This window comes from Argiope bruennichi, chromosome 5, assembly GCF_947563725.1.
Source record: "Argiope bruennichi chromosome 5, qqArgBrue1.1, whole genome shotgun sequence".
Taxonomy (NCBI): Eukaryota; Metazoa; Arthropoda; class Arachnida; order Araneae; family Araneidae; genus Argiope; species Argiope bruennichi.
Genome location: NC_079155.1, coordinates 55288321 through 55313568, shown reverse-complemented (window position 1 = coordinate 55313568; position 25248 = coordinate 55288321). Strand labels below are relative to the sequence as shown.

The following is a 25248-nucleotide window of genomic DNA, read 5'->3' as shown; positions in this document are numbered from 1 at the left end:
ATTATTCAATAAATCAAGAATATTTTTTGTCCTAAATCAGTTTAAAATGAGCCTTTAAAAATTTTAATGCACTTCGGAAGGACATTTGAATATCATGATTTGATATGATTCTTATTTTTAATCGCACTTCAGTTCTTATTTATTTCATCTATACAAAATAACAGTTGCTTTTAAAATTTTCTAAATATTAAGATTTATTTCTTCAAAAAGTAAATTGTCAAAATTCATGGTTATGACTTTTTAATTGTCATAAACTTATCATTCAAATTATAGTAATTATATTTTTAAATCCATTCTTTACATATTTATACACTTAAAATCTTAATTCTTTATAAGTGCTCAGAAATCTAGTTTAAGATTCGTTTGTATTTAAATTATTTAGAATTCCCTAACTCCATAAATCTAGGATAGGCCTTAGCTCATGCAAAATGAAAGTTGTATTGGATCGTACTAATTGCAATTATTATTTTTCACAATTATTTAAAAATTCTCGTGTTTTAGCTTTCATTACTTTATAATTAATCTTGCAAATTAAGAAAAGCTTACGAAAGCGAATAAACTGTTTATTAAATATTTCAGTGCTGAAATTTTACTTTAAAAATTAATCTTTCCATCTAACCTTATTTTAAATTTAGTATTCTAAATCAGCTTAATAATATTCTAACATTCTAAATAGCTTTATTTCAATCTTATTCTGTTTGTTAAATAATGTGAAAATTTCAAGTAAATAAATAAATGGGATTATTGAAATAAAAAAAAATGAAAGTCATTTCATAATTTACAGCACAATTTCATATTACACATGCTTTGTGTTTGACGAGTATATTCGTCATCGCTAAATTTTTGCAACACAATTTAGATACGCATTTTCCGAAGAGATTGAAATAGTTAATATTAAAAGCTAGGTATTTTTACTTCGGAAATGTTAAATTATCTTACCTTGGGTGGCTCCAATTTTAAAGAATAGGATGATGAGGCTTTCCTCGAAAATTTGAAAGAAGGCGACTGAAAGAAAAACAATTGTAAGAAAATGTTGAATTGATATATTATTCATTTTACCACCTGCATTTCAAAGTCACGAGCATATTTCATTTTTTAAGGAATTTTTTTCTTCGAACCGCTATTCCCTTATTATTTAAATATAATCAAAATTTTAATATTTTGACATGAAGCATGGTTACAATTTCAAATGCCAAGCTAAAAATTCATCTTTAACATATTCATCCAGTGGGGAAAATATTAGTGAAAGTTCTGTCTTGGGAACATACTTTATTTTAATTTGCGTATAAGAAAAATATTGGAGAAAAATTATGTACGAGATAAAAATTCAATATGAAGTTACTTGAAAATTAAATTATCGAAATGTATTATTCTTATTTAAAAAAATATTTTTTAATTAAATTAGTGCAATTAAGAAATCAGAAAAAAAAATGAAAATATATTCTGAAGTTAAATATTATTTTATCCAAAGATTCTTATTATTAGAATGTTTTATATACATTTACATATACGCTTACATATATATAATTTACTGATTGTTACACACGTATATACTTACACAACATTCTCGAAATTGCTTTGCGTCTATTGGAGAAGTAAAATTCAAGCCCCAGGTATCTCCTGTTGCAGGATCTTTCCAATAAACAAAGCATTCTGAAGCCTGTCCCAAGCGTGTTCCTATAAAGATATATTAATTTTTAAATTAGCAGAAACATTTTGTCTTTTAAAAATTGGCGGATTAATTAGATATTTATCTATTTAAAGTTGTTTCGAATATAAAAATATATCATTTCAAATATATAAATATATTAGCATCTTATTAAAACGTAACATTTCAATAAAAATAGAGAATATTTTCATATTGCCATGCTATGTATACATCATTATGCCGATTAGGAATTTATTTCATATACATTAAAATAATATTTTATAAAGAAAATAAAAATCATGGTTTGTTTTAAAAAAATCACAATATTAGATTTTTTTCCTTTTTAAAAATGTCATTTTTAAAAAGTTCTTGTTTTTTTTACTCCAAAAGAATTGCAGATAATATCATTATGTAAGAGATTCTTTAAATTTGTTAGATGAATTTAAAAGAAATAATGTTTATATATTTAATAAGAAATAATATTTATATTAAAAAATTAACGTGGTACATTTAAATTTAAAAAAGACGGTCAAAAGATTTAAAGTATTTCTATTCTCAAATAAATATTATTTAAAACTCAATTTTATTTTATGCCTTTAAACTTCTAAGAAAAATATATGAAACAGAATTAATCAAAAGTTAATTAATAATATAACTTTTATAAGAAATATTTCATAGTTCTTCTCACCTCATCAGAGACGTTAATGTAAAACTAGATATATAATTTAGAATCATCAGATATAAAGTTTAAATTACTGCTTCTTATTTTTAAGTTTCTTGAATAGTTTGAAAATTTGCATTGTATTAATTAAGTAAGAAATTATCTAATTCTTCCTTTAAAAAATAATATACACTTTTAACTACAAAACATTTACCTTATGGAAGAAAAATATATATCATTTTGCTGAAATATAAGTGAAGAATTGAAAAATCGTTTGCTGCAATAAAATAGCTTAATATGTTGCCACCTCAAAATAAAGCTCTTACTTTATATTTCTATATGCATAATATATTTATTGGAAAAAATGGATGCTTAAGGAAAAAAATAGAAAACATTAAAAATATTATGAAACATGTTTTGTTGTAAAATATATTGCTTGGTATTTCGTTATTTAAAGCATGTCGAATTTTTTTTTTCTTTTTGAATATTATTTATTTATTTTCATTATTAATATCGTTTGCTTATTTCAAATTATAATTTTTTAAATTCTTTTGATAAAGGGAAAAGGAAACTGTCTATCGATTTTATTAGAAAAGCGTAAATAAAATACTATAGTCTGTTATTCAAAATAAATATTCTAAAAAGCATAGGGTAAGTAATTTACATAATTTTATTTTTAAAATATCATAAACTTTATCATTTTTTGAAATTATGTAAAAAAAAATTATAAACAAACGGATTTATACATTTTGTATCACAGAAAATAGCTATAAAAATCTGATAAACAGTTGCAATTATTTTATGTCATTCTATTTTTTTCATTTTGTGTTCGTACAACATGTTTAGAATAAATACTAGACGTTAATTATTATATTTCTATATATATGCTTCTATAAGAAGGCGAATTTTTGTTCTAAAATTTAATTAAAATAACTTGTTTTACAAGATAGCTTAATAATTAGAAATTACTTATTTTATATTAAATTACACTTTTTTCTATCTATCAAGAAAACTTTTTTCATTCTTTAAAAACAATATGTTTTTCTTAATTTTTTTACGTCAATCATAAATATTATGCATGAAGAATTTCGGAGATCATATTTTCCCCCTACAATTAAGAATTTTTTAATTTTTGGATGACTTTTTACGTTATAGTGAATTATCAGGTATCCTTAGTATAAAATTATTAATTTTATATTTCGAACTAGATTTTAAACACCACATATCTTATTTCCAGTATTCATATTAAATCAGGATTAAAGAATTTGCACCCTAACATTCTTTTCATTTGTCAAACTTATTTTCTATCGGAAAAGTTTTAAAGTATGAAGAATTTATTTTAATATTATGTATTAATTATTAACTAATATCTACGATAAAATTAGCTTTTACCAATTAAAATTTAATATGCATTTTTATAATAGATGGCACATATTTAAGAATCAGAGAAATCAAAAGATTAAAAAATTTTAATTCGTATAGTTATTTAAAATCGAAGAATTTCTTTCATCACCACGTATTTATTATAATCTATGATTTATTGATTTTGTTTCGTGAAAAAAATTCGGGTTTAACTTAATGGAATATTTTATCACGCAAAAAAAAAAAAAAAAAAAAAAAAAAAAAAAGAAAAGAAAGAAAGGTATTTCTGAGAAGATTCTACCTGGCTGCACCAAGCGGACGTCAAGTATCTTTTCCACCTGAGAGTTGTATGCTGTGATGTGGAAGACACAATCCGGGTTGTCCTGGATGCAGGTGATATTGACAGGCACCAGATCCTCGGACACCTGTTGCCACTTCACGGCTCCACTCGTCGCACTCACATGGAACACCTCCGCCCAAAGCCTGAAAGATATGAACTACGACTATTAATTTATGTTTGTTTAATGAATGACAAATTTGTAAAGTTTTTACCCATGTAATTTGAAATTTCAAATAAATTCATTTTAAAAAGAAATAAACGCGAGAGTTATTTGTTATAATCTAATGTAAAAAACATTTATTCTTGAAAAGTTTTATTTTTCATTTAAAGCACATTTTCTTTCTATTTTTTCACAAGTTTAAATAAATTTTTTGTGCTGTTTTATATTGTCTCAAAATTTTATTTCCAATAGTGCATCGACATAATTTCTTATTCTAATTAACGTTATAGAAATAATATAACCAAAACACATTTTATGACATTTTTATTTTATAACTTTGAGATTTTCCATAAATTTTTGTAGCTCATAGTTCTTTTCTTATTGGGATGTATTTATCAAGAGCTTTTACATTCACTCGCATGTATCATGAGACATTCTTAAAAATTCGCATGTTATCAAAAACATGTAATGGAGAATTTTTACTTTATAGTATGTTTTTTGGAGCATATACATTCCCAGCTATGAATATTAGAAGCCTTTCAAGTTTATATGCAGTTTTATAATTCCTCATAAATATGAAAACAGTTCTTATATTTAACAGTTTTTCTATCATTATCTTAAATGGCTTTCTTCTCTTTATAATTGAAAAATAATTCATTTATTGAGTTCCTCTATAATTTAAATTTATACATAAATTCGTTTATAGTTTTTTAATACTAAAACCTTTCTCATTGTACAATGAATCAAAAGATCTGAAATATTTGAAGTCTTAATTTCAATCAATTTTGTTTTTAAAGCGAAATGTGTAATAGTTTATAATAAATGAAAATTACCGTAAACCATTTTTAAACGAAAAATTCTTTCTTTTAAAGAATTTTTTTAATGTTTTATCTTATTTCTTTCGAGAAAGTGAAGAAGAATTTTTCATTTTACTTTAAGAGATGGTGCAATCGTTTTCACAAAACACTTCAGAATCTGGTACAAGTGGATGAAATATCATTTTGAGACAAATAGTATTATTAAGAATATATGGTTTGCCCTATTTGAAAGGAATTTTTAAATCTTATATTTTTATTTTTCGAATACAATTAAGCCAAGGAAAGAATTTTTTAAAACAATAATTTCTTTTCTGTTTTGCAGGGAAAGAAAACTTAAAGTTTTTTAGTCATACATCGAAAGCAAAATAGCGAGATTTTTTTTATTACATCGTATAATTATTGTCTAATTTATTTTTATATGTCAGATAAAATTTATGTTATGTAATCTTGAAATAATAAATCTCCTATACAAAATGCTTAAGTTAAAAAAATAATCTTCTCTAAAGGAAAGAGTCGTAATAGAAATAAATATTTAAAGCCATAAATATTTAATGTCCTTTTGGCAGCTTTTACTAAACTCTTATTTGAAAATTTCGAATCATAGATAAATTTTCAAATTTTCCTCAAAAATTGCAGAAAAAGGAAGCTTGCATTTTTTAAAATTTTGTTTACATTTGAAAGAAAATACAAGAATAAATAAATAAAAACTTCTTTCCTATTATTCTCGAAAATATAACCTTTCGTGATATTTAAATGTAATGTGAACGACATTTGAATATTTTTAAGGTTTATAATATGTATGGGTGTACATGATCTGCTTGGTATCTGATCTATATTAAATAAAGAAAACATTTCTTTTTCATATAGAGAATAAAAACTTTTGAAAGACAAGAATAGATTCATAAAATAAATTAACTATACTAAGATATCAATTTTATTCATTTACAATTTTTTCTCTAATTTTAATAAATTTTTATACAATATTTTAAAGTATATTTCGCAACAATGATTTTAATTCTTTTAATTACTGCGTTTATATTTATACACGTTACGACGATATTAAAAATGCTCTCTTTTTCTGCACATTATCACTTTTATATAGTCAAGAGATATATTATGCATATATTAAAGATAGACGAATCGCTTGAAATATTATAAATTAAGTTACAATTTGGGACTGGAAATTCAAATTACATTGAATTAAATGCCCACCAATTTTTTTAAAAATACATACCCATAAAAATTTAATAATATCAACTCTTCATTTTGAGAAATATCTGCTTATCATTTTGTAGCTTTTCTGAAATATAGATATGCAGGTTTCCATTTGAAATAAAAAGTCTGTTTACATTTTCTTTGATTAAAAAAGATATTATCTAAAATCCTGAATTTCGAAAGAAAAGAAATAGTTTTTTTGCCAAGTTTTCTTCCTTCATTGTTAAAAATTTATTTTCCTATGTCATTTGGGATGAAAAAAATATTAAAAATCAAACGTAGTTAGCAATATTGCTTTTCGTTAAATTTTTAGCATTTAGAAAATTATTATTATTATTTTTTTTATTTGAAAGAACATTTTGAATTAGAACGTTAACATTTTATTTCGACACAATCGACAAACAAAAATAACAAAGCACATATAACGTCTTCGCGGAAACAGGAACAAGCGTTTCCTTGCGTCAGCAAGGGGAAGGAAGGAACTGACCTGAGCAAGTGTCCGTCTCGTCTCCTGGCATTCTGCCAGGGCGAGTCTTCGTAGCGGTAGGCCTTCCGTATGAGCGGGGCGCAGGAACAGCTCAGCTTGTTCCCCATGGCTCCACTCAATCACACCGAGCACAGGGCATGCCTCGCTCGCAGACCTGAAAAAAGAAGACATTTCTTTAGTTTACTGAAATTGAAAAATGACGCATTACATTAGTAATAACAAAATTATACAGTGAATTAAAAAGTGATATATATTTTTGGCGTGCTGCACTGTGCAACTACAATTCTTATAGTTACTGTAAGACATATCAATTGAAAATGTGAGAAGCAAATGCTTGATTATTATACGTCAACGTAAGTTTTGATAGATATTTAAAGTGGGAATAAATTTGGCCTTTGATTTGAGTACATTCGTCTTTCAAAAATCACTATGACATTTATATTTTTAAATTTCTTTATAAAATGAAAATTGATAATTTAAAGAGATTATCGAATAGAAATCTTGTAGTTGTAATTTAGTTGTAATTTAATCAGGAATTTTCCTTTCTTTTTTTTTTTTTTTTACATTGTTTGTTGGATTCCAAAGTTAATTTGCGTATAACTGAAAACATTTCACAGACTTTCATGTTGTTTTTTTCTTCTTTTTTCTACTAATTCTATTGGTTTTAATTCTATTCTATTCTTTCTAAATATATTATGCATTAAAGGCATCCACTTCTTGATACACTGATCATGAAATATATTGCACGATGGCTTGAATATACTATAATTCTTTATTTATTTTTCTGGATTCCACGGCAATTTATCCCCCCCCCAAAAAAAATCATGTTTGAATGATAATAAGTATTTTTTTAAAATACTCTTTAAAAAAATAAGGTTTCCAATTGCAAATTTCGTAGAAAAGATACCATGTTATTGTTTGAATAATGAAAGTCAAATAAAGATTTATATAATATAAACAAGAATTTTTAATCATTTACTGTTATCATCTCCCCATTAAAAAATAACTGAAACCAAGTGATATCATGAAATTTTTGTTTTAAATTTTAAATTTATTTATGTCAACATAATAACAATACCGCATTTCTGTTATTAGCTTAAGTAAAATATTTCAAATTTAATTGCGTAGTGTTAAGAAAATCTCATCAAATTGTATAATATTTTTTTAAAAAGTAAGTAATAGAATGCAAACGATTTCCCGATTAAATATAAGATCAAAGGAGAAAGATATAGATGTTTCGTATATTCATATATCATGTATTTAATAGCTGCTCTCATAAAAGAAATTGTAATTTAATCGCTGCAAAAGTCTATACAGACTTCTGCCAATTTAGATCACTAAGCTTTTGTTGTATTTATAATATTGATTTTGAATTTTTTGTTTCAAAAATTTGTGAATTACCAAATTTGCAGTTACCAAAATTATTTTGAATTCTATTTTAAGCCCATAATTATTTTGAATTTGAAATATAAAGTTTATATTTGTGTATTCGGTCCAAAACAGAAATTCTGATATAGAATTGTAATATTTTTGCATTATTGGAGCGAAATATTTCATTTATAAAACATCAGCATATGCAATCAGAATCGAAATAATAAGCAATTAATAAATATAGAATTTTAACTAGTTTAAAGTGCATCTTTAAATAGAAGCTGTCGATTCTTGCAGCATTACTTGAGTTTTAAAATTATCTTATATCCATAAAAGAATGAGTAACTTATTTACAGAAACCTTTTTGCACAACTAACAAATTTCAACATATTTAAAAATTTGAATGATTGAATATTGTAAGAACTGAATTTGAACGTTTAGCAAGGTTAAAGCAAAATAAAGGATATTATCTTTCATCTGACCTAACTTCAATTAAGAAAAAAAACTTATGAGATTCTTAACAGATGAAATTCTTAACTCTCTGCTGTCTAATGATTGAATATTGTAAGGACTAAATTTGAAAGTTTAGCAAAGCTAAAGTAAAATAAATGAATTTATCTTTTCATATGCATATACATAACTGCTTTTCATATGCATAACTTCAATTTTAAAAAAAAGCTATAAGATTCTTAATAGAATACACTCTGCTGTCTAATTACGTTTTTTTTATATTGATTTTTTTAAAAAAAAATATTTTGATATATTTGAAATTTCATCTTATGACAGTATTGAATCGTTCAATTTTTTTTTCAAAAATCAGATATAACTTAGTTACTACTACAGATGTGATAATTAATCAATACTAAGTATGTCTGGCGAATTTCATTCTCGCAATAGATAACAAGGATGTTCACTGGAGATAAGGAGAGAACATTCTACTTTGAGGCTCACACAGTTTCGGTTCTTTTCCGCCATAAATCTATTATCATGTGAATTTCTTCCGGGCCTCGAGAGGTCCATTTCGATTGAGTCAAAAGTACTCTTCAGCCGGTTATCACCTCAATTGTGGAACATTGCCAAAAATGATCCATTTTTCCTGCATTACTGTCCATCTTTTGGTCTATTTCAAACATATTTCAGATAACAAAACAGCTTTAATACTATATTTTTAAAGAAAAAATATGAGGCCTTTTCGTGTGATATATAGACAAGTAACTTCACACATCTAGTTTATCTTTAAATATGCAGTTTAGGGTCAATTTATTTTATGGGTTTCTATTTCTAGATGATGTGTTATGATTTATCCGATAGTTTACTCTTATAACGGAACGGTAAAATTGCCACTTTTAAAGATATAGCACAATTTTTACTGATTTGAGAGTAATTAATTTTAATAAATATGCGTCTTGTAATTTCCTTTGCAGACATCTAAATTTTAAAATGAAAGTGGGTGCTTTACTTACATATTAAGTATGTTTTTAAAAAAAGATGCCGATGCTACAAAGTCAATACTACTTTACAAATAGAAGCATGCCATTTTTAAATTCATAAGTAGATTTTTAAAAAAAGGCTTTAAGGCTTTTTTTTAAATAGCTTGTTATCAGTTGTCGATCATTTATAGATAAAATTCTGCAGTTTCTCAAATTATCATCACCAATTCAACTTCATTTCCTTTCCAGCGTGTAAATGCATTTTCTTGCTGTTTTTAATCGCTTTTTCTTATTTGCAATAATGACTCGATAGATTTATCTCTATTTATATTAATAACGAATAAGAATGTGTATACGCGTATTCTGACTCTACAGATCAGGTCGTTTGAACTGAAGTTACCAAATTTGATATATATCTTGGTGGGCAGGAATGTGCTTTGAGCAATTTTGGAAATTTTTATTAGAATTTTTATTAATTAAAAATTAAGCTGAAATTAACATTTCTCCTCAATAACTTCCAAAAATATTATTGCATAAAATTTTTTTATACATTTCAAAATTTAAAAAATTATCTTTTTAATGATACCAATTTAGTAGTCTAGAAAATTTCTGCAGAGCCTAATTTCCAACAATAGCTTAATTACATCATTCCTCTGAAGTTCAAACCATTTTCATTGTTTAATCAAATATCAGACCGCATGAGTTTCTACCATTACTGAAAGTTAAAAAAAAGAAGGATTTTGTTTACTATCTATTTTATTTACGAGATGTTTAGAAATCCGCTAAATTTAAGAGACAGTCATTTATATTTTTAATAGCATCCTTATGTCATGGAACTGGTCTTCATTAAAAAAATTTCATGCATACAATGAGAGAAGCATATGTAAGATAATTAAAGTAACAAATCTTTAATGTCTGGCAAATTCATTGTATCATTAATATGAAGTTATATATAGATGATGTAAATGAAATTAAATATAACTAATATCCCCGGAAACCAGCAGGTAGCCAAAAGTGATTAGATTAATCGGATATTTACTTTATAAATTTAGATGGATTAATATTAGACAAATTAAATTATGAATATAAATAGATTTACAGGATATTCGGATGTTTAGTAGATTTATGACGTCATAGGACTGGTTTCTATTTGAAAAGTTCATGTACTCAATAAGCAGAGCATATATAGGACAATAAAAATAACACAAATTTATTGCCTGAAATTTCAGGGGGATCATAAACATGAAAATATATCTAAACATTTAATTAAAATTAAATAAAATCAATACCTCTGGTGTATCACCTGGTCACCAAACACGACTAGTTAATAAAAAAGATGAGTGTGTTTTGGCGCTTTAATAGATCATCTTTTGGCGATATAAATTTTCTATTTTCATTTTATATTTCCATAATGTATCCATAGTTGATTTACCTTGGTTTATTAAATACTTTTCTTTAAAAAATTTTATATTATATCACAGTTTTGCATCACTATTTCCACCTTCCCACCTCGGTTGTATATTGTACAAAATGCTATAAAACATTTTGCTATCTGCATTAATTTTATCTCTTGATGAGCAATTAATACGTTAAGCTCCTTGTTTCACATTCCATTATGCGTTTTATTTTCAACTTTACTATTAATGCATGATTTATTTCCACGGTGCTTCTTATAAGAGTTTTATTTGGATTTTATCCTTTGTTTGTTTGCATATACATATAAATACAGAAATATGTTATTCGAGAGAGGATATCTCAAATGAATTCATAGATGGATCATGGGTCATTCAGCTCAAAAAGAGCATTAAATCGTTTTGAAGACTGAAATTTTCATTTTCCAACAATGCCTTTGCCTTTAAAGATATAAATGTTATTTAAATTTGTAGAATAATTTCATCATCTTAATGAACAATTTTTGTTCTAAAAGTATTTTTATGTCTACAACCCTTTCCATGTTTTATTATTTTTTAAAAAAAGATAGAGTTCTACAACTCTATTCGTAAATAAAATAAAAATTCGTAAATAAAATAAATAACTTGAACTATATTTTTAAGTTTCGTTGTTCATATTACTCAGATGATCGGAAGCCACGATGAGTTTGTGGCAATATCAATTTTGAAAAGGAGAGTCAATTTCAACTTTAAGGAGGATTCTACTCTCGATTCAGCGAAAACTCCACTGTTCCATTCAGTTCTGTTATATGCCAATTTTACAAAAAAAATCGTGTATTAAACTTCTTCCCATTGGTGAGGTGTGGAATTTGAAGGTTTTGAATGAGGTATTTACTATTGCAATTCGCAAAGTTTATTCCAAAATAACCCACGTGCTACTTCACAAGTGCGAAGGTAATGTAACTAAATTAATCCGCCTAAGATACTTCAATTCTTAGTAGTTTTAGCATAACGATTGCACAACATCACCTTAACCTAAGCAAGAAAGAATTTATCTTCGCCTTTCGTTTTTATTAGTCAACCGATGAAACAATACTCCAAACATTTTCAGAATCTGTAATTTTTCAACATTATTCTCTATGCCTTTTTGAACATTTAGTTCACTTAGCGATATGCATTACAGAACTGTTAATTTTCACAATTTGTTTAATTATCGTCGAATTTGCATATAAATCAATTTTTTTTTTGAAGAACAAGCATAAACGAAAATTGAATTACATACTTGATTTGTTGTTATTTCATTCAAATGAATTCTGGAATTATATGCGTTGAGTCACAATTATAGTTTCTATGATTTCGAGAAGTAACATGATATTAACAATGTAATGTCTTGCAAATGCAGCCTTAAGATAAGATTAAATAAGAATCAACCTTAGGAATTATTTAATTCATTTTTATAACTTTTATAATACCAATTTCTGAAAGTTTTATCAAATCTTTTCATTAAAATAAAATTTTGAAGTATAAATTTAATTGAACTTACAAATATACTTCTGATTTGAAGGGAAAGTATTATGCACTTTTTTTTTTATCGTGCTCAAATTTTGAATTTGATTTGTTAATTTGTAGAAATATAACACAAGCTACCTATTAAAAAAACTAACCATTGTCAGTTAAACTTATTATGTTAAGGACTTTAACATGATAATGTTATTTTGAATGATGTTGAAAAATTTGACAAAGCCTCAAATCAGACGTTGGACCTAATGGTGCTAAATTTGGCTCATACTTACTTCCTAAATAGTAAATGAATCAAAGAAATTTAGTTTCAAAATTTTAATTATATTCTTATTTATAAACTAATCAAAATTTTTAGGTATTTCCTCAATAATTCGGAGCAACCCCCCCCCAAAAAAAACAAACTTTTCAATGAACCCAATTTTATTTTCGTACAGTTTTAGAATATTTTTACAACAATACTTTACATTTTTTTAATTATTAGTTTTGTAATCAAACGCATTGCAAAGATATGAAATCATATTTTGTACACGTTATTGCCATTACACAATTAAGTTCAAATTTGAATGAAAAGTAATCAATAATAATTTAAGAATTGAAAGCAAATTTTAAAAATAAAATATAGATATGCAAGTGAAACCTAAAACATCATCATAGTAGATGTTTGTATTTCTTTTACATTTTTAGTAATATTTATTAACAACTAATTATTACTTTTCTATGTATTATTTTGTTAATTTTAATTGATATTAACTGATTTTAATAGGAAGTATAGAAATTCAGATCAATTTTTTTGGGAATCGAACGAAATGTTATTTGAATTCTTCAAAATTCTCATGGCAAAAAAAATTTGTTTTGGTAAGGGAAAAAAAATTGTGATTAAGGAAGTGAAATTAACCATAATCACATATGGAGTTAAATCTGAATTTTTTTTAAAAAAGTTCCATTTCGAAACTTAATAAAGACTTGATAAATATATTTCCTAAGCACTGTTATTTTTATACTGCCTACGTTAGAAAGAAAAATTTGAATACCGTTCAACAAGAATCATAAGAAATATTTTGCAATTTTATAAATAAAATTTGGAAAGATCAATTTTTACTCTAAAGAGAAACAGTAAACTGTAAATCTCAATCCCATAATGTATCGCGTATGCTCTGAGAATAGTAAATAAATCTAACTATGAAAAGTCTTTAGATTTCAAATATTTCTTTAAATTTTTAAAAATAAATAAATTAATAATTATTTCCATTTACTATAAAAATACATTATTTATTTTTTATATGGTTTTTCATATTTCAAAAATGAGACTGGACCTTTGTGTCATCTCTTAACATAAACATTTCGTTGAATTTTCAGAATCCTATAAATATAAATAAAGTTTGTTCAGTCATAAAATATTTATATAAAATGTTTCTTTTTCCTTGTCATAATTCTATTATTTGGGATATTTATTAATATATTCACTAGATTTATATATTCATCTATTCAGTCTATTAAGTTCAACAAGATTAAATTAATTCGATTAATTTTAGTACTACTTATCTTTAATCAATTAAACTGAATGCGATGGAATTTCTCTTAATCACAAAATATATTTTATTAATATCTAAGGAATTTCATTTCTCAGTATTTTTAGTTTCGCTTATTTAATGCGTTACTTCCAGTTTCCTATTTTGCCTTCGAATCCTTCCAAGCAACTAGCAATAATATATTTAGAATTTAAAAAAAAATAATAATAAGCAGTGTAAGATTAGAATTTGGAATTACGTTTTTGTATTATGCTGTAATTTGCATTAAATATTACGAACCATCATATTCCTAAAGTTCGCCAGTAGAAAATACAATTGCATTTTTTAATCCCTAGAAATATTTTATCTATAATAGCATTTAGAGTTCACATAATAACATTATTTAAGAGTTAGCATGTTAAAAATACCCATTCGAGTTCAAACTTTTATAACTTGTGCATAACCTTTTTTCATTGTTGCTAAACTTTTATCATTGCAATATGTCGCTATCGTTTTTTTAAAGATCATCCAGTAGCACCGCAAAACGTTCTAATTTAAGTAAGTAGACGCCAAAGGCAGATCGAAAGTCAGAAGTTGTAAAATAAATAAATAAATAAAGTTAAGCAAAGAAAGAATAAATAAGTTTTAAAAAAATCCGCATTCAATTTATAGTACTTCATTCAAAGTACAGGAATCGGAATCCATAAAGTTTTGTATCGACTTTTTCATCTACCTTTTCCATCCGATCTGCTGAACTGATAAAACCAGACCGACACATCGCAGACAATTCCGAAAGTGTCTCGAAAGGAGTGGGTTGGATGGAATTCCATGCGCCTACTTTTAAGTGTTTCATATTTAATCTCGGGGTAGCAAATTTCGGCTGCGGAACACGAACAAATGTCTACACATAACTGAAGTGAAAAGAAAGGGTAAGGGAATCGAATCGCACTCGCCGTATGAATGATTGAAGAACCCGGCGGATGTACCGAGATGAGATTTTGGAATGAAAGATGGTTTATGTCAGAAACGGCGGCCATTTTGAGAAGATACTTTTGCGCCATTTTTGTCGACATGTGTAACTTAATTTTAAGGTTTGCTTTTTCATCTCAACATCACAGAGTTAGCTTTATCAACATTTTTTTTTGTCAAGAAATAAATCTTAAATTCTTAATGTCGAAGATTATTAATGAGAAATGCCAAATGTTCATGATTAAAAGTAAATTAAGTTTTCCCTTTTAAAATACCATTTATCATAATCTAAATTTTATAAACAATATTTCAACTTTTAAATAAATTTAATATAATATATATATAACGTTGTTACAAAAATACTTAAAAATGTATGATTAATATATAAAATACCCATTGTACGAGTTTGATTTAATGCATTATTGATATATTTTTTTGGTGCTTATCTAAGCAAGCGTATTGTGTTGACTGATCTATTACATGAATTACTGCATCAAAATTTATGATAGCATACGAGAAAATTCACTTATCATTCATTTCTATTTATCGATAAGATACCTTTTTTCAGTATCAGAGACATATTTAATTTTTTTATGACCTCTTTAATTTGACTATTTAATAAGCTATTTTATTCTTTATTCAATACTTGATATTTAGTGCTCTTCAAATCATTTCTGAATTGAAATACCAAGATTTGTTGTTGTTTTTTTAAAATTATTTATCAATCTAAAATTACAATACGTGAAAATAAGAGTTTTATGATCCTTCTGTCTAATATCGCTTATTTTAAAAAAGGAATTATGAAGTTTTTACACATATAAGTTCTATTTTCATCTATGCACATGAATAAAACAGATTATTTGGATTTATTTATAAGTTTTCTTAATGACCAAAATAATGGAATTATTCTTCAACTACACGATAATTTGATATTTCAAAAAATTATAATGTATTCATAATTTAGCATTTTATTAAAAAACTTCAGAATTTGGTAATAAATTTTAAATAAACTTCTAAAATTATTAATGGAAAGACATTTCCTAAGATGAATTCTTGAATATCTTTTCATAAACATGAGTTTAAAAATTACAAAAAGGCATAAGTAGCTTATTTTATCTTCGCAATTTTCCATCTTATTTACAGAAACATTTATATTTTTGAACACTATTACAAAAATTCTTTAAAATGTATCATGAATAAATAAAATTACCCATTGTTATGAGTTTTATTTAATACATTATTGATATACATTTTTGGGATTAGACGTAACTGTTTATCTAAGAAGCACATTGTGCTGACTATTCTATTTTTTAAAGCGAATTCGAAAACGTGGAAGGCTGAATTTCATGAAAAGAATCAATAAATTTTTTTTCAAATATTACTTATTTTTGAATAAATAATATTATATTATGGAATTCAGTCTTTTTAAAAATATTATTAGACAGCTTTTCTTACTCATGATATTATTTTTTTTTTAATCTATTCAATTTTTTACATTTTCAATTAATTTTTTTTATTTTTGACAATTAATTGTTGTAAGATTTTATAAAACTACATATTTAATTATCATTGACTTCGTCTGTTAATCCTTATTTATCTACTTAATTGTATAGGGATTTTTTAATTATGCAAATAAAAATATAAACGTTATTTTAAAAAAAATGTATTAATTAGTAAATGGGGCATAGTAGTTTTAGAATGTCACTATTTTTTTAAAATATATATATATATATATAAATCTTAATACTAATGAACGACTATTTCAATTTTTTTTTATTTATAGAAATAGTTTTACTATTATAAATTAGAATTTAGCAGCTCTTAGAAATTTTATACCACATAAATACGAATTTAAAAAATTTGTATCATCACAGAATTATTTTCCGATTAAAAATCAATGCATTCTAAATGATGTGCTTATTAATGTCTGAAAAGAATAACGCTTTTTATTTTATATTAATCAACTATTTTCGTAAGCAAATCTTTAATACCAATATGAAACATAAATACTGTTTATATCGTAGTAAATAGAAGATAATAATATAAAAATATTATTAAGACTTATTATTGATGAGAACTAATATTACAACTAAGCTTGTATATCATTATAGCCAGTTTTGAATGTCGGGTTTTGGTTACATTTTAGATTAAGTCAGAATCAAATTGCAATTGTCTTTTATTTATTTTTAAATAGCTTGATTAAAAAACCAAATTTTACAAAGATCTGATGAGTTAAAAAAATATTATGAATTTTGTCGCTTGATCTAAAAATTACTCATTATTTTTTTAAACCAAAAAAATATTTGAATTATCTATTTTGAATTCATTCATAAGATTTCTACTACATGAAAAATCTAAAACTTATCTCTTTCTTGAAATGGAACAAATAACAAATGGCTACACTGCTTAAGGGTGCAAAAAGAGGGGGAAATATATAAGTGTCTAAAAAATAATTTTAAAAGATTTGCAACTTCACATTCATTTTAAATAAACCCATATAAATCTTTTAATTAATATTGTATGCCCAAAACAATGTAATCCTAATCGTTATGCTCGATAGGTTGAGTATCTCTAGTATAGAAGAAGAAAACACAATTTAATTCAACTCATTTAAGTTGTGAAATAAAAAATAACAGTGCAAATATTTTTAATTTTGATATTTTCCAGATGTCGTTTTATAACTCTTAGCGAAATAAATGCCTATAATCCTGTTTTGCTAAAAATCAAAATTTTCCGACTTGAACCACTGTGCTTCATAGCAAAAAAAGTTGGCTTCTAACTGTCATCAAGACGGGCGAAATGTAGTTAGCAGCAGTAGATAGCCATTTCATCCCGGGTGTGATGAGAATGCTCCAGTCTGGAGGGGGTAACTGCCTGGGGTAGACAGAGATTGCGAAACAAACATGCCATGCATGGAAGCCAGAGCATTTCTTATCGGAAGGACATGATACAGCTACCGAAGGGTAGGGTCCAAAAAACAAAAATAAACAACGAAAAAATAGAAATAAAATGATATGTGAGTTTTTCCTCCCTTAATGTTCGCCGCTGCTCTAGATTTGTACGCTGCCTAGCCGATATTATGATGTTCGATATATCTCGATGAGGTGTTTCCGATCTGAGTATTGGATTCGTTCACGGTTCATTATGACTCTGCAACTTGTGGAACAAACCAGATTAAAAAGGTTTTTTTTTTTTGTTTAGAAAATTGATTATCTTTTAGTTTCGTCCAGAAAGTGGTGCAAAAAAAATGCAATTAATATCGTGCAGTGTTACAGATTTAATCTTTGTTTACCAGAGTAAAAAGTAAAAAAATATAGAAGTTTATCTCTTAGATAAAAATTCTTTTGGGGGGACCTCCATATGTTTTGCTTAGCATATAAATTTAAAAATTAAACTATGTCCTTAACATATTAAAATTTTATGATAAACGATAAGTAAAATTCCGTTGTTGAAAATTCAGGATATAATTGTTAATCAATAGTGCTGTCATTCTTTGCTTAGCTATTACGTAGAAATAGTTCTATTCATACATCATAGTTTTTCGCTAAATTAGGATTATTTTAAATCTTTTTGAGAATTAAACAAAATTAGGATAGTAATTAGATTCATGAGATGATTTTTGGTAGTTTTGAAGAATCAATAATTCTGAAGTAATATGACTCTAAACGTAAAATTAATAAGAAATGGTTATATTAGACTCCAATTATTTATTAGCTGAAGTAATTAATTTATTAGTCGTTTTTGATAAGCAGAAAAGTTAATTTAGATACTCTGATTATATAAAAAATGTTCATTTGAATAAAAATATTGCCTTTTATTAGACTGTTGCAGCTCTGAAAGCACATGTAATTTTCCAAAAAACTATTAGAGGCAAAATATTTCGAAATAAGCTATTGTAATTATGTAATTATTTAAATTGTAAGAGACTTAAATTATATATGCTTCTGATACAGGGTTCAGAAGCACACATAATTCAAGTTGTTTGAGACAAAAATTGTATATGTTTCTAATCTTAAACATCTTTGGAATACTTCAAGCTGCTACATTATTGAAATTAAAATCGTTTTATATAATGAAATAACTTGCGAAATTTATTTAGTAACTAAGCTTCACACGTCGAGTTTTCAGTTCATACCTTATTTACAAGTGCACTTGATTTTTAAAAAAAATCGAATTCCTATACAATTCAATCCAACCACCTTGATGAAAAACTGAATCTTTTTTCCCCACAAATTTTCCCATATAGGGAACTTAACAAACACATGCGCCAGGAATGCATTCTTTGATTTTTTTTTTTTCCTCGGAAATCCCCAAATATGGCAAACAGGATTTTTCTCCCCGATTGCAACCCTAAATGCAAGGGAAAGTAATCCAGTTGAGGGGAAAAACGCACGGACCAAAAACAAGACTAGCAAAAAAGAGGATGAGATCTGTTATATATACGGTCCAATAGGTTGAGGTGAACTTGAATTGCAGCAATTTTGCACAGCGATCCTTCCAAAAAAGATAATGCGCTGCTGGAAATTCTTTTTTATTTTATTTTTTTTTTCTTATATTGTTCGGAGAAATGAAAGTGGTTTGAATTGGATGAGGGAAAACATTTCCCATACAAAATGAGACTGCTAGAAGAGGCCGGTAGGTTCAGTTTTTAGGAGGATACATGCGTCTGAAAAGGAAGTTTTATTCTTGCAAAACTATTCTGTAAAGCATATGAAGAAAGCATTAAGACATTCAGCTGATAAAAGAATAAGGAAGTAAAAAAGAAAAAATATGTTTTCGAGAAAGGTATTTTCTATAAAATTTACTTCACTGCAAAGCTTGTTCGTTTTTAAATTTTGTTTGTCAAAATTGTAGATGCATTTCACAATCGCAGTCTAAATGCGTGATCGGGTTTAGTATTTAGGAAGAGAAACTTTGTGTCATTTGAATTCAAGCTGTTATTTTGAAATGAAATAATGTAACAAAACTTTAGCATCCATTTATCGTGAACCTTTTACATCGATTCATAAGTCTGCTAATGTTGTATTTCTTTGCTTTTTTTTTCCTTATACAAATAAAATTTTCTGTCATTTAAACTAATTTTTATTTATAAATAATACAGAAAAGAATGATTTAAAAGAATCTTAAGGTTTCATATACCTTAATATCTTAAAAATAATAATTAAAAATCATTGTAAAAATAATTAGGATAAAAAGTTTTTTTCAAATATAATGAAATTTATATCAAATTTTTACACAAAAATTCGCATAATTAGTAGCTTTTCACTCGATTTGAGTATCCTTCATAATTATTAAAGGACCAAAGACCGTATTTCACATGATACACTTAAAACAAATCAAAATATTAAAGCATAAGTTCGCATTTAGAGGAAATAATATTCCTTTGTTTCTCTTTTAAAGAGCGATAGTAAAGTATTAGTAAGGTATGTTTTTTATGTTTGCATAAATAAGGTAATCATCATATATTTAATTATAATCATAAATTATTATCATTTAATTTATAAGCACCAAACTATTAATATAAAAGTATAAAAATAGTGCAAAAGTATCTCATAAGAAAAGCAATATATACTTTGTATATTTTTTTTTTTTTTGTAAAAATACTTAAGAAGGTAAATAATTGTCAGTATTATTTTACATTTTTCATAAAATAAAATAATATATTTTAATTTTATTTGAATAGTTGGATTAAATTATTTAGAATAATAATTAGAATTTAATAAAAAAAATCAAAATTTTAATGGCAACCCTATTTTTTAAAATATTTCCACATTCTTTCAAAATCCATGTTCAAATTTAAATGTACAATAATGTAAATATCATCAGTGCAAAAGTACTAATTATTGGTCCGTTTCAGCAGAAATATTGAATACGCAAATATTCCTTCCCTTCCTCTTCTTTACCAAACACAAACCGGTCCATTAGCTACGTTGGTAAAGTGAGCTTTTCAGCTAATGATTCATGATTATCACTTTCTAGTGAACTGGAAAATACATCAACCATTTAGTAGTTATAAATGATCAAAATTTACATTATTACCATCAAATAACTTTACTGCTAAACTATTTCATGTAGTTTGGCTATCTAAAATGCATTCAAAATTTTCAAACTTGAAAACCAAAGAATTTTATCCCCAAATACGTTGTAATGGTTGGTTGGATATTTTTCTTCCGTGCCAGATTTAATGTTTTCTAGGTTGAAAAACATGGCGTCATGTGTTGACGGATATTTCAAAGATTTCTTGCATGTTTTCAAATTTTGGTTCCTTTAGTTTATTTACATATTTCGCGATAACGAACAAGACCAAAGCTTACATTATCTAAAAACAAACTTTCAGGAATTTGCTTCTTATTTAAAATAGCATAAGCTATTTTAATATTTCTGTTGATTTTTAAATTGTTTAAAAAAATGATGAAAAAAAAGTAAAGTGTTTCTTTCTTTCTTTTTTTTTTTTTTTTTCCTTTTACAGAAGCAGAATTTTTAATATAAATTGGATTTTTTGAGGTTAATTGAACACTTTTTAAATAATTTTTGATGAAATTCAATCCGGAATATTTAAGGGATATGAATTTTGTGATTCGTACTTTTGTCTTAAACTTTTGGCTCCAAGATATAATATTTTATTGTATATTATTCTATTATATATTATTATTTTATCTTAATAATTTTCTTAGGATTCAGGAATTTTGATTATAAGTAATTAGTTAAGATGTATCTGGTACCTATTCTTAATCATAAAAATATTAATAATAATTACTTATAATTACTTATCATGGTATTCAAACAAATAATGTAAACGATGATCTTATTAACATCAAAAAGACTAGCTATTCATATAAAATGATTTATCTATATCACATATAGTAACTCCGAGACTGCACTGAATATAACTAAGAAAGATAAAAGATTTGAAATATTTCCGATGTTGAAAGACAAGCTACCAGATATAATAAAGATTGGCATTTATGGCAATAGTCTCTTTGCATGGTAAAATTCTATTGGAATGCTCTATTATGATAATAGAGAATTCCAAACAATCTTTAACAACTCATTTATTAATTTAACTTTTATTAATTAATTTTCTTAAGGCAAAAAGAATCTGCATCATTAAAAGTTTCCGAATTGTGGGAAATATTAATTGATTTATTACCTACACTTCTATATTTCATTAAAGAAAAATATGCGATATTGAATTTGGTCTTTTTTAAAACTATTGAAATAAATTAATGATTGCTTTTCTAAAATAACTTTTTATGCGTTTGCTTTTTGAGCAGCCATTAAAATAATAATAAAAGAAACTTTTAAAAAATAAAGGAAAGTTGGATTTTTTATTTTTCAGTAAAAGCATTAAAAGCTAATTTTTTTAAAAACACACGAAACTATTTAAGATTATTTTTGCACAGAGTTTTTTTAAATTGTAAAGAAATTTTTCACACAGTTTTTTTATTAAATAATTATTTTTTCTAGTATTATTAATATCTAATATTAAAATATCATATATCGTTATTTTTAGAAGCTAAGGCCTTTAAATCTACATATATTCAAATTAAATAAAAGCTTTCTATGATCAGTAACTGAATTTATAATGAATGTACAATATTCTTGCTTCAATATCAAATCATAACAGTCTAGTTAATAGTTTATTGAACTTTTGCATAAAAAAAATGGACTCTATAAAAGAACCTCTGAGAATATTCCATGGATCTTTCAATTTATTTTTAATAGTTAGTTATAGTTTATTTTTTCAGCCCTAAAGAATAAAAAGTGGATAGTTTAAAGATAGCTGATATCCAGTAAATGAAATAAAATTAATATTTAAGTCTGAGAACATACGAATGATGAGCTTTCAGCGAACAAACACGATTTAGCTGGGCAATTCCAAATTTTTCGAAAACCATGAGAAGAACCATGAAACATTAAGCAGCTTCACTTTGTTAATTTATTGGTCAGTGTCTCTTTAAAGTGTGCTTTGTTACATTTATTTTCTGTAAAGATTAAATTGCTTACTTTAAAATCTCATAATTGCTTTGAAAAAACGTTCTTCTCATATTAAAAAAGCTTAATTGCATAATTAGAACAGTAAAAAATTCTTAAACTTCAAAGTAATATAGTTTTTTCTACATTATTACTTCTTATAAAATATTGTAAATTAATGCTTCTTTTATTCGATAAATTACATAATATATTAAATTAATTTTATAGTAAAGTAGTATATTAAATATTGTGAATTAATACTTGTTTTAATAAATAAAGTACATAAATATTAAATTCATGTAAAATTAGAGTAATATAACATTAATATCACATCTCTAAATACATATAAATCTATATAAATGATGTTGTTTTGCGTAATTTTGTATGTTTTTCATTGAAAGATTATTATTTTTATAGTATTTCCATACAATTTTGTTTAAACTTCTGATTAATGATTATTGCATTTTCTTCTGAAAATATTTATTTCTTTTAATTTTTAACTAACTTAAAATGGCAATTTTACATAGTAGAATTTTCTTTTCATTACCTCATATATTTCAAATGATAGAAATTTGTAAAAGATATTTTCCAAACGAATGTAAGGGAACAAGGTGCCTTCTCAACATTTTTTGAAATTTAATTATTGAAAAGAATTTGATAAAATTGTAACTTAACATTCAAATAAAATTATATTGAAGGAAGAAAATATTTTAATCTGGCTTTTTAATAAAAATTTAATTTTTTTTAAATGTAATTTTTTCTTACTACTTTTTCAAATATGAATACTTGGGCTTCTAATTTTATTTGTAGATTTACTGAAATATATTACACAAAATTCTACATTAATTCAGATACATCTAATATTAATATAAATTTTTTTTCTGCCTTACATCGGGGAAAATGAGGAAATTCTGCTGTATCTCATTTTTTACTTAGTTTATGAAAAAAAGCATAACAATCAAATGATTAATTCATCTGCAGTTTTATCGAAAAAATAATGATAAATATATTCAAATTATATTTGAAAATTTTATAAATAGAAAAAAAAAACACTTTTAAAACGTAAAAATATATAAAAAAACTTAACATGAAGGAAAATAACCACTTAAGTCTACCACTTCACTATTTCATTTGTTAAAAAAATCACTATTTCATGAATAAAAATCCAAATACTGAAATGCTAAAAGTAAGTACAATACTGAAATACAGTCAAATATGTTTTTTTGCGGTAGATAGAAAAAAAAAAAAGAAATCGCGCAATAAAAATATTCTGAAACTTCATAAATAGATATATTAAATCCTTTTTACAATATATTAGAGAAAAAAATTTACATGGTGAATGGAGACCACATGAAAAACGTTTCTTTTAGAAAATCGTTGGAAGATTAACCAAATAATGAGAAAGGGCTTTCCAAATATAACGATTAATTAAATTATACGTTGAAATATTTTTTTAATTTAATTTCTCATTTTAAACATGGAAATTTTTTTAAAATACTACTCGTCATAATCTGAAACATGTATCTTCTTGTGATGATGATCCAAAATCATTTTCATCACTTGAAAATATTAGAGTTGGTTTATTTTTGGAACATATTATTTATTTTATTTTGGAATATTCGAATTAGTTAACTTGATATGTACGTGCATTTTTACCACACGTATTACATTAGTGTACATATGCACTGATTGTATTGTATATATGCACTGATAGAAAATATTATTATGGTATTATAATGCCAACACCGTTGTGATTCATATATCACACAAAAAAATTGCACAAAAATGAAATCGCATAAAAAAGGACAGCACAAAAACTTATTTGAGTATATTCATAAAATGAGCAGAAGGTTAAGATAACTAATACGCCAATAAAATAAAAATCAATATTTTGCCCACGTTTTGATTTTTATTGATTGATATCTAAAAATGGTTAAACAAATGATACTTTTGATTAATATTGTCATCAAGTTTCCATATATATATATATATATATATATATATATATATATATATATATATATATATATATATATATATATATATATATATATATATATATATATATATATATATATAACAATTTGCAAATTATTTAAATTAATCAACTGTCCCTATAAGGTTTAAGAATTTTTTATGTTTTAAATATTTATTAATTTATAATGATTATTTCCATCACTCAAATAAAATTATTTAAAATTTAATTGCATTCAATATTGTTATTTGCGTCCTCACTATGTCTCAAAAGAAATCTAAAGGTTACACAACATGAACCAAAATGAATCCATACAGATGCTCCTGCAAACTACCATAGATTGCGGATTATGAAGTCTTTGGCAAGCAAGGAATTTATTTAAACATTGATTAATTTTATTTATATTAAATGAACTCAG

The 25248-nt window shown here is 25.1% G+C and overlaps 1 protein-coding gene across 12 annotated transcripts in view; it reads right to left on the bottom strand.

Annotated features, from left to right (window-relative positions):
- The window catches only part of LOC129968455 (protein still life, isoform SIF type 1-like), a 145089-nt gene that overhangs the window by 68605 nt on the left and 51236 nt on the right, over window positions 1–25248 (bottom strand). For all 12 annotated transcript variants that reach the window (XM_056082330.1, XM_056082332.1, XM_056082331.1 and 9 more), the window contains exons 2-5: window positions 6692–6845; window positions 3973–4154; window positions 1559–1677; window positions 940–1005 (exon numbers count right to left, since the gene is read on the bottom strand). In XM_056082330.1, the coding sequence (XP_055938305.1) occupies window positions 940–1005; window positions 1559–1677; window positions 3973–4154; window positions 6692–6798 (474 nt within the window). In that variant the 5' untranslated portion in view covers window positions 6799–6845. The remainder of the gene's footprint in view (window positions 1–939; window positions 1006–1558; window positions 1678–3972; window positions 4155–6691; window positions 6846–25248) is intronic.